This window comes from Lolium rigidum, chromosome 6 (genome assembly GCF_022539505.1).
Source record: "Lolium rigidum isolate FL_2022 chromosome 6, APGP_CSIRO_Lrig_0.1, whole genome shotgun sequence".
Classification (NCBI taxonomy): domain Eukaryota; kingdom Viridiplantae; phylum Streptophyta; class Magnoliopsida; order Poales; family Poaceae; genus Lolium; species Lolium rigidum.
In genome coordinates this window covers 138218878-138230283 of record NC_061513.1, presented here as the reverse complement: position 1 = coordinate 138230283, position 11406 = coordinate 138218878, and the positions used below count along the sequence as shown (strand labels likewise).

General features: G+C 40.2%; 1 protein-coding gene across 3 annotated transcripts; it reads right to left on the bottom strand.

Moving 5' to 3' along the window:
• Positions 1-10236, bottom strand: LOC124661185 (DNA ligase 6-like). 3 transcript variants are annotated; one of them, XM_047199043.1, is made up of 15 exons: positions 7871-10234; positions 7679-7796; positions 7489-7570; positions 6958-7060; positions 6426-6522; positions 5093-5195; positions 4532-4660; positions 3334-3381; positions 2828-2925; positions 2674-2739; positions 2163-2322; positions 1951-2058; positions 763-812; positions 211-245; positions 1-107 (listed from the first exon to the last, which is right to left on the bottom strand). In XM_047199043.1, the coding sequence occupies exons 1-15, from the start codon at positions 10155-10157 to the stop codon at positions 28-30; spliced, it is 3564 nt and encodes a 1187-aa protein (XP_047054999.1). In that variant the 5' UTR covers positions 10158-10234; the 3' UTR covers positions 1-27. The 3 variants fall into 3 exon arrangements, 1 of the variants encoding a protein (XP_047054999.1); XR_006990122.1 differs by lacking the exons at positions 1-107; positions 211-245; positions 763-812 and having other exon boundaries at positions 1952-2058; positions 2699-2739; positions 7871-10235; XR_006990123.1 differs by lacking the exons at positions 1-107; positions 211-245; positions 763-812; ... (1 more) ...; positions 2163-2322; positions 2674-2739 and having other exon boundaries at positions 2895-2925; positions 3334-3409; positions 7871-10236.
• Positions 10237-11406: the final 1170 nt, after the last annotated feature.

The following is an 11406-nucleotide window of genomic DNA, read 5'->3' as shown; positions in this document are numbered from 1 at the left end:
CTAATACATCTATAAATTGAATGTGTTTCATTTAAGGATGAAACTTACAATCAGCTGCTGAGCTAACTCTAAGTATCCTGGCTTCTCCTGGAAAACATCATGGATGTCTGCAAGGCAAAATGCAGGAAGAGTTTCATGACATTCATTGAGGCATTACTCAACATCTGTTGTACTTCTTGTACAAGTTCTCTAGATGGTACTGAAACTTACAGTTTCTCCTTTGACGAAGTGTATAAGCCAATAGCCTAAAAAAACACAGTTAAATTCCTGCTATTTTGAATAAGACAATCAAGAGCAAATTTGTTGTGCCTGGGATTTTCTATTCCACATAATTGCACTTTGCACTTTTTTTACTACTGCTGCAACTTCACCACAAATAGAACCAGATACTATGCAGTTAAAAAAGCTCAGATATTATTACCATAGGCTTGGATCAGACCAGATATAAAAAAAACTTGAGCCAGTTCAGTGACACAAGCCAACCTGCCAGCTTCATTCAAGCTGAGCCCAGTTACGAGTGACACACTAGTTTAACAGGACATTTATTCGAATCTTAGACGTGGTAAGAATATGTAATCAAAACTCCAAAGTGCAATTTACTCAACAATAAACCATATGTAAAACACTATACGACATAGCTAAAATAAATTGTAGCTTATACCAAGCATTTCCATTAGGCAACCCATGTGATATAAACCGGTGGATAGGGGTGATCCCTCCACAAAAAATACTTTCTTGTAAATGAAGTCTTTTCAAGCATACCTCTGTCCATTGCAGAACATGATATCAAACACAAACACACAGATGTCAACCTGCAAAGTGGTTGAGATAGTATCAGCTTTGAGATGGAATAAACTTTCTGTGATTATTAAAAAAGTACATTTTTTGTTCAAAAGCATAAAATAGGCACTCTCAGGTCTCATTGACTATGTGTGTTTTTCCTGTAACACACATGCATAGGGAAAACTGAAATAGAAATACAGAATATAATATGCGAAATGCCGGAAATTCAATTCGGCTCCCATGTGCATATGCTCCCTCCACCCAAAAAACATAATTCTAATTGTCAAAAATGCAGGAAATGCAATACATATTAGTGCTCAGAAATAAAAGTACATACATACTAATATTAGTGAAACTCTGGAAATATCTATGGCAGAAATGCAACAATCTGCTACCTACATATTTGATCGTGGTGATAAATAATGGTATAAGCAAATGAACAGGCAAGGGTGAAAGCTTGAGTTATATTGTTTAAGTACTTGTGTTACGTGTCTCCATAATTTCTCAAAACAATCATAGATGTGCACCAATCATGTTAGAATATGTGGACCTGCAAAAGTATGACCAAATGTGGGTTGTACAGAAAGGACAAGTGATCGTAATTGCATTAATAAGAAACTAAGTTGAATCTTTTGTCCTCTTTTAGGCAGGGGCCCATTTGATCATACTCCCTCCGTTTGGAAATGTAAGATGTTGAAGCACTTTCTTTGGTTCACCCACTTTAGTTTGTATCTAGTCTATTTTTAGTATGTAGGTTCACTCACTTCAGGTTGTATCTAGTCTACTTTATAAGCACCTAAAACATCTTACATTTTCAAACGGAGAGAGTATTTATGAATGATTGTTCTGCAGGTGCACACGTTCTAACATGATGATATATGAATTTGTTGACCCAAAACTCAAGCACACAGCCTTCCATCCATGTAGAAAATGTCAAAATCCATCCTCGATAAATGGTCACTCGACAAAACGCAAGAGAGCCAACAAGAAGCCTATGCTCATTCTATTGAAGTTCTGAATCATGAGAATTAACCAGAATTTCCTTCGTACTTGGAAAGTTATAGAGATTATAGGCATTAAATAAATCAAGTAAAAGTGATATCAAAAACAAAATGTTGATTAGTCCAAAGCAGTAATTAAACTTAGTGTCGCAGAATATCATAGCACCTTTATGTTTTGAATTGCAACTGAGGAGTGTTTACTCCCTCGTTCTCTTGAAGACAATTCTTGGAATGACATCACCTTGTTTCCTTTATTCCTATCTATTCCCACAACCTTTATTTGGATGAACAGGTATAACAAAAACAATTAAAAGGTAAAGAAATGGTCCACTTTAAATATAACAACATAGAGAGTTCTTCCTCATGAACCAAACTTACTTCAGTATCCAGTATGAAGCTGGTCACCTCAGAGTTGCACAGCTCTTTGATCATGCTCACTAAATCGGGAAACCGGGAAGTCGAATCTTTCATTTGCCTTGAGAATATTTGCACAGATCCATCAGTTGACCTGTGAATCTGGGCGCGCTGACCATCATACCTGGAAGTAAAGCTCTAAAAATAAGTTACGCATGCCATGTCTAAGGGTTTATCATAAACTAGTTTTCTTTAGAAACTAGAAAAGGCGAGCCATGTCCAAGCTATGATAACTAGCTTTCCTTGTAACTTCTAATGGCAATTGTAAACCCAGATTTTTTTTTTCAGATATATTCCTCACTTAGTGCTTTGTCAGGCTCCACAGTACACACGACCCTTCAAACAAAACCCATGCTTATGCTAGATGCAATGTGTTAAACTTAGCAATTCACAAACAAATTAATGTAAAGCAAGAACAACCATATAGCCGTGAAAGTAGGTTTGCTAAGGATCTCTTAGAGAGCAACAAACTCACTTGTACTCGCAAGTAAATGCTTTACCATGAAACAACTTCAGTGCTTGAGTGACCCCATTAGTAATTCTGAAAAAATAAAAGAAACACAACCATCAATACAACAGAAAATAAGTCAGTACAAAAATTACTGTAACAGCATCATGCATGTACATACCTTGCAAGCATAGGTGGTATAGGTGTGCCAGGAACCATTGCTAAGGACGACGCTGCAAATGTAGTGCCTTCTCGCAGAAGAGAGGGAACAAGCAAATCCTGACAAATAATGTCAGCAAATTCCTTCAGCAAAATGTCAGAGAAAGGTAACCTTCTCTCTCTTGAAAGCAAGAACCATCCTGTTTCAGTTTGATTGAGTGTATAACTGTATATACATTATTTGCCAAAGGAAGTTTATAAATCTTAATCTTTGTAACTTCCTTTTGAAGTTTTCTAGCCCACCACTTGCATCACAGATTGGCTAATGGGCATTCATAACTCATAAGAAGTCAAGGCCGTTGTACTTCCATTATATATTGCATTTAGAATGCGCTATGATGGAACTCCCAAGAGCTCTTTTACAAAGGGTATAAGTTCCCAGAAACCATCACTTTTAACGAAAACAACCAACAGCTAGGAAATCATGTACATATATCAAATTAAGTAAGTTCAGTAATCATTACTCACCATATTAGGAATGACATTGTATGCCTCAGCAACTTCAGTTGAAAGGCTCTGCTCAAAGAGGAAGGAAGATAGCATCCTTGGTTCAGAAAAATGTGTAAAATGTCAAATCATCATATGCTGAAGATGTGTGGAAGTGGAAAGTGGAAATTCACATAAGAATAAGAAGCATAGACTTGCTGGGCCCTGGCTATGAGCCTATGACTATTAGGTTCCCTCCATTTTTACCAAAATATTTTACAGTTAGGGAGAAAAAAGGGTCAAAGTTCCGCAGCTGTGTAGTCAACAAGAGAATGGAGGTGCCATGTTCACTCTTTGTGGTAAGAAATTCAGATTCTAGCAGATCATAAATAAAACTACAAAATGGGATAGTGTAGGTTACTTTAGAGACAAGCAGGGCCATGCGTAAGAAATTGTGGGCCTTGTGCTAATTAATACAATATAAAATTTGGCGTACCTGCGCATTTTTCATAACTATGGGCTTTGACCCACAAGCTTTAGAGACAGTAACTGAATTTTCTCTGAAGATACTTAACATATGTGTTTAGCAAAATAGACCAGCTTTTTCCCTTTCCAACATACTTATATTATAGCATTGTTGCCACATCGAGGGATCGATGCATTCATACTTATAATTAATAGATACTGCAATGCTCTTTTTTCGTGATTACAAGAAAGAGACATGCCTACGCGTCCTCCAAGTACACTCCTAGAATTGACAGAACGTTCATATAGAGACCTGGGAACTATGATGATCTAGGAGTGCTTGCATTATTGTAGATGGTTAGATGCTTGACCGTGTAGGTATATTCTCTCTTTGAATAGTTTGTAAGGGTGGTTCTATGTGTGTGTGTTCCTAATATTAGCAAGCGACAATCACATCTAGCACCAAAATTCATTAATGCTTAATAAGGGTGCGAGTTTTGGGGCTCCTGTGCAGTGAAACACCTTTGCCCAACTTATGGGGCATATACCTGAGCATTTCTCGGGCCGGGCCTCAGGCCGACCAAAGCCCGACACGAAAAATCTTGGTCGGGCCGGAAAAATAGGCCCAAAGCCTGGCCCATCAGAGAGAAAGCCCGTCGGAAAAATAGGCCCAAGCCCATGGCCAGGTATAATGGGGCATATGAGCAATAATGCTCAAACCCTTGAACAAATCATTTGCAGAACAAAAGAACAGGCTTGACTTGGTTAAACAAACCTGCAATTGTGATTTTACGCCCTCCAAGGATACCACAGGATTTGTTGCACATTTCTCATTAAGAACAACAGCATGTGCAAGAGCAGGTAAAATTGTCTTCATCATAGCGCCAATGCGCAAGTTACGGACCTGTTGGTAAAACACACCCACACACATAAAAAAAGGGGAGGGTATAGAAAAAAGGAAAATCCAGCATGCATTAATTATTACCATACTAATTAAGATAAGTTGGGACCATTTAAAGGATGGCTACATACTTAGTTCACAAAGACTTGGAAGCATGAACAAAGATAATGAGAAAAACAAAATGCAAAGTGAAACTGGGCCACAATTTTCGCTAAATATCATTCCTGAAAATGGAAATTAGGACTTAATAAGTGTGGAAATGGATTTGAAACTGTCCATCAATGTGTAGTACTCTAATTGAGCAAATAACCAAATTGAGAAGGATTAGTGTGAAGATATGTATAAGCACGAAAGACTAAAACCACAAAATCCAAATATAATCTGCAGTGATTACAAATTTAGAAATTTTTCAAGCAGAAAGGAAGGATGTCTCACCAGTGTTCTAACAAGAAATTTCATTTCCATTTCTCTGCAGGACCGAATAAGATGCAAGACAAGAATTTTTCTCCTTCCGGTACTCCCACCGCCTGATATTGCACTAAAAAAAGTAACACTGATGAACTAAAACACATTATCAATAACAGAATTCTCTGTAGTTTTAAGTGTTATCATGCAAAGTATGACTATTCTTAGTTGTAAATTATCTATTTATCATGGAAAAGAACAGTGAGATTATTGCATGAAATAAAGACAGAATATAGTAAGATTTAACGATTTTCTTATTACTAGCATAAGAAAAACCAAATATTAGAACAAAACTGAATAACGCAGTCTACAGTGAAATGTTATTTACCATCAGTTGCTAAGATACTAGATTACTAGATAAGTAGATACATATGGAAATTTGACAAGATGGCTCGATGCAAAATGACATGCATGTCATGTTATTAATTGATACCGCTGACAGCAGACATGACAGTAACCATACAGGAGTTATCGTCCAGATTAAAAGTTGTTCATGGCGAACCTTAGCCATCTATATAGCACTCCTAACTTCCTAAGTAATTAAGAGTTTAAGACATTGGGCAATGTTTGGGAAGATACATAGAATTCCATTAGAGAGGCAGGTGGACAGTTTCACTCTGTATCATTGATCCACAATACGAAGAATGCGAACTATCATCAAGAGCTTTGAGATACAGTAAGAGGCATGAGCATCCTAGTGGCTCGAAAATCTAGATAATGATTACCACTTTGACATGTTTGTATTAACAATAATCTCCAGGAAACAATATTTCATCGACCATATAATCTTATTCTTTGCAAAATCATAACACTATGGCTAGGATGGCTGCAAGTCCCGCCACAATAGCTAGACCTTAACCACTCTATAGAACTGCAACAGCCTATCACTCAGTGATTAGGCAGCAGGGGCTGGTTCATGATAGTTACTTGAAAGCTTATCAGCATTGGCTGGGCAGGTTTAAAACTGGATAGAAGCCTATTGTTTTGGTTAAGCCTAAAATCTTGCTTAAACAAGTGAGACTCAACAGTCCAGTCACCAACATGAATACTGACTTGACATACGCTATACCCATTATGACTACAACTAGCACCTGGATGATGAGGTGGCACACAAGTTGGCAATCAGCCAGGAAACAATTGTATGTGTTACAAAAAAAATATTCAGGAAAATTCCTCAAGTGTTATTTATAGGTTGTAGCACATAATATTGAGTAAAAGAAAGGTGGACAATCATTATCATAAAATAGATCAGTATAAAAAGGTAAGATGAAGAGCAAAACAAGATTCCTTTTGTAGGTAATACCTTAGCTTTTGAAGTGACGAATATACATCCTGAATTGAGAGTGGACGAGGAGGAGCAAGTAGTGTTTGATTTTGACGGCACTCTTGAGCAACATCACCTACAATATTATATACTAATTATAATCCACAAAATTTGAATTTGGAACATTAAATAACCTGAATCCATAGAACATATGGTGTAACATAGATGGTAAATAAATAGAAGTTAATGTAACTCAACTGCCATTACAAAAGAAATTACTCCTCCCTCCGGAAATATAAGGTGCATTTTGTTTAGTCAAGACAAGGCTTTGACCAACAATAAATCTATCAATAGAGTATAATTGTTGGTCAAAGCCTAACATTTCTGGACAGAGGGAGCAAACAATAATAACTCGTGCATGCAGCTACACAATGTTAGACCTTTTCACAAGCCAGCCAAATGCATTCATACGCGAAGACACAACCATGACAGATTACACCATGGGGTAGGCTATTTTCTCCAAACTACCAATATGAAACTATAATGCTGCTACTTTTAACTTTAGCCTTACCAAGATCACCATAAGTTTTGTACATCTCGTGTATTTTAGATCTGCTAGTTCCCAATGACTCCTCCAGAGCAGAAACAACTAGACTGCCGCCAATGTTTAGTTCCTAGCTTCATTAACAGACATGGAGTTACTGTATTGACATGCCATGAGAAGGCATAGTGAAAGCATTCTTTCTAAAAGAAAATATGAGGATGACATGACTAAAATACAATGCTATAATAGGATATTGTATATTAAACAGTAAATGTGGGACTTGAAAGAAAGCATTCCACAATAAAATGATTTGTCAATACTTCATAAATTAAGATGGCAATCAAGCTATCCTTATTGATATAGATTTTAACCAGTATAATTTTTTATCTGGTTTGGAACACAGTATTCTCATGGGACATTTGTAGGAAACTACACATCCAATGTGTGGATATTCTTTAGCTCCCAAGTGCATACTCCGGTGCTCCAACCGAGATCTTAAAAGAAGCAACCAACAGTAGATCTGGGGATAGTGCTAGGTATGGTGATTTCTGTACTTACCATATTTTCATGGTCAGGAGAGATTTTGTTAGTGCATAGATAAACAGCAGGTAGCACATCATCAGGTGATAAGGCAAGCAAACTGCATTCAAAGGTAAGATATTAACTAGTATTTCAACGGTGAATATATTCAATGGATTATACAGCAGCAACATGTAAACTATAAACGAAGTAATAAACATCAGAAAACCTCCTGAACATGTTGCAAAGCATGGCAGTAGTTTTGATCTTTCCTTTTTCTCTTTCAACCCGATCAAAAGTGCGAGCCAAATGCAAGTATGGTGCAGGCTGTCCTGCTGTCCAGCAAGCTGCAGAAGAGGACATACATGCCATGACTCACTATGAGCAAGGTAATAAAAACTCTCAGCGGCTAGTAGCTAACCATGCTCAATGGGGAGATACTTTTCAACTGGCAATGATATATTGACTGAATCTGCTTGAGCTACAGAAGTTTGTACATACAAGTTTTGCATCTTTGGAGTAGCCTGAGAAGAGTTGTGGACAATGTTTGTGCTATTATATCTATCTATCATTTCATTTTGTGTATTCTGCGGCACAATACTCTTGTCGCTGGCAGGTACATCATTGCTTGGGATTTTACTGTAAAAAATGTCAACTGCTACATTTATATCTCCTCCTGTCTTCTCAAGTAAAGAAATTGCAGATTCTCTGGACATGTTGCCACCTACAATCTGAAGAAGCTGGTTTACACCCTGCTGGTGTGATTTTACAGTATCAGTTAACTGGCTGTCATTATCCCCATTGTTTTCATGTGCATCCACTGTTACTTTATCGCCTGTCTCACTTTTAGAAGCAGCTGCCGTTGCTCTACCAAAGAAGTTCGTGATTGTGGGCTGTTTGCGTCCACCAGATTCTGTTGACGCATTTGATCTTCCTTTCTTTTTTGACTTGCTGACAGTGCTAGAACCCCTCTTCTTTTCCTTTTTAGGAAGAGTTGAGCTCATTTTCACAGGAGTTAAGTTTACCAAATTGGTAGAATGCTTCATTTTCACAGGAGTCAAGTTTACCAGCTTGGTAGAATGCTCCATGGGGTTCTGTGAAAATGAAGGAACTTCCTGCTGACTACTTGCCTCAACAGAAGATCCCTGAACATAAGTTCGGAGTTCCCCCGACTTAGGCTTTTCATTATTAGATACATTTGCTTCTTCAAAGAAATCTCGCTCCCGCTCAAAGAAATCAGATGCTGCTTGAACAACATCGCCACCTGAGCTCATCAACAGACCAAGGATCTGCTCCTGGTTGACCCATGAGGGTAGACAATCCGACAGTTCTTTCTTCATCTCCTCCGTAATCTTAATCTGCGAACTGCCTGGTAGCTCAGAAACATAACTGCGTTCTGGTAACGAAGCACAGTCCTCACTGCCTTGTTCTCTCGAGCATTTAGCCAACACATCCTCATGGCTAACAGATGTCGATCTTCGATGGAATGCCATCAGGAACTCATGTTTGTTTGCCGTCTCATCCACCAGTCCAGCAAAATGTTTCTGTAGAGAAACTGCATCCTTACCGTCAAGCTTCCCACCATCTACTCCGACAGTGGGAATGACCCGTTTTGGGTGCAAAAACTTGACGTAGTCCCGCAGCTCATCGTAGCTCGAGTGCTCGCTGTAAGGTACAAGATGTATCTTGATAGAATCCTTCTCCCTAACTGCAAATCCTTCCTTCTTGGTCTCGTGCATCCATCCGGTCGGCACAAACCCAACTGCCTTGGTGTACCCTCTCTCCAACATGATCTCCTTCACTTTCACAAAATTGGGACGGAAGTAGGGCCATGTCTCCCCGAGAATGTTCCACCCGGTGACATGCACATCAGTCGCTGCAGCGTCTTCAGTAAAAGCTCCATTCTCCCCGCCAAACCCCAATACCGTCAAGACCTCCATCTTCCTCTTATCCACATGGATCAGGCACCCGCAGCGCCGCGCAACCTCCAGCAGAATCCTCTCCTTGCCCACAACATAAGTGGCGATCAGGCACAGCACGCGCTCTCCACTCTCCTCCTTCACCTTCTTTATCGCGTTGACGACATATTCCACCGAATCCTCTTGAGGAGGAAACGTGAATTTGGGGTTACAGTAGGTGGTGTCCAGAAACACAGCGTCGGCGCCGACGAATTCCAGCAGGTTAGGGTTGCTTCTCATGGATGGCGCGTAGCGGAAGTCGCCCGTGTGCACATACCTCTCCGCGCTTGGTCCCGGGGAGGTGAAGAGGAACTGCACGGCGCCAGGGCAGTGGTTGGCGTCGACGGCCACGACGCCCCAGCCATCGACGGTGACGCGGACATCGGTGTCGACGGACACGATCAGCTCCGGCGGCACGGATAGCGCGGAGGCGAGCAGGCGCGCGGTGGGGGCGGAGCAGAAGACGAGGCCGCGGCGCCAGGTGGGGCCGAGGCCGGCGTAGTGGTCGGAGTGGAAGTGGGAGAGGAAGTAGGCGACGGAGAAGTCGCCGGCGTGGCGGAAGGCGTCGACGAGGAAGCGGGAGTTGGGGATGAGGGCGGTGGGGGGCACGGAGGGCGGGACGGCGGCGGAGGCGGAGAGGGGGTGGGGGTGGGTGTGGGCGGGCGAGAGGGACGCGAGCGATGAGAGGAAGAGCGCGGAGGTGGTGACGGAGAGCGACTTTGAGGCGGGCGAGCAGAGGAGGGACGCCATTGGTTTGGATGGAAGGTTTAGGGTTTGAGCGTGGCGGCGGCGAGGGAAGGCATGGTGCGGCGGCGGCGCGCAGACAGACTATAGGAGAAGGGAGAAGAAGGTAGGGAGGGAGGGACGGCCCTGCTGAGTGCTGAACTGCTGACCTCCCAAACTATAAACTTACGCTGTGTTTGGATGCAGCCTTAAAATTCCAATTCCAAAATGAAAATGAATTAGTTTTCAGTTTGAATTCTACCATTTGAGTGTGCTTGGAATTTGATGTTAGAATCAATGGGTGTTGCCTAATTCCAAATGCTATTTGGTTGTACAATTTGTGGAATCCGTGGAATTTGATGATTTGTTGAGTTTGAACAATATAAATTTGCGTACATGTACACAAATAACATACATATATAATATATTGTATAACAATTATTTTCCGCAATTAATGAAACATTAAAATAATCAAAATAAAGCAGAAAGTAGAATACGCATGGCACAAAGTAATTTTCAAGTACCGAAAATATTACAATATGGATAATAATTGTGTCTCTAACAGGTAGCTTATATCTCTTACACATCACAAACAGTTCATCAACAAGAAAGTAGATAGTAGGCTTTACGAACAAGCACAGTTCATAACAAACATAAAGGTAGGATCAACAGCCATGGCTTCTTTAATTCATCAGGGAGCGCCGTCAGTGCTTCGAATAAGCAGCGCTCATTAACGATCAACTTCCCATAAGCTCTTAGCATGTCACAATTCTCCATTTATAGCTTCTTTAGTGCATCTAGGATTTCAGTTGGAGGAGTCAACTTTAGCATAGGAAGTGGTTCGGTTGTTTTCAATGCATAATCGAAAGATGTTTTCATTTGTCCCATCATGCACAAGATAGCTTCGCCAGTGCGTTGCCTTTTCGGAGGTAGATCCAGAGATTTTTCAAGAACTATTATTTCTTCTTCTTGAACAGACTCGGCAGCTGTCCTAGCACCAACACCAGTAGCATGGTCTTGTGAGTAAATAGTTTGAATAGCTTGTCAATTCATCATCACCTTGTTCTTGTAGCTAGATGCATCCTTGTTGGCCTACACAGTACACATGTATTATAAATGATAGTCAAGTTGCAAAAGTAATTCACAGAATTTTATTATAATGTTTAGTACCTCAACATAACAAGACCACACTTCATCATTGTCTACTTCCACCATGTTATTTTTCGAATCCCATCCAAAACCACTTTGAGCTAGCATCTTGCTAATGATCTCATAG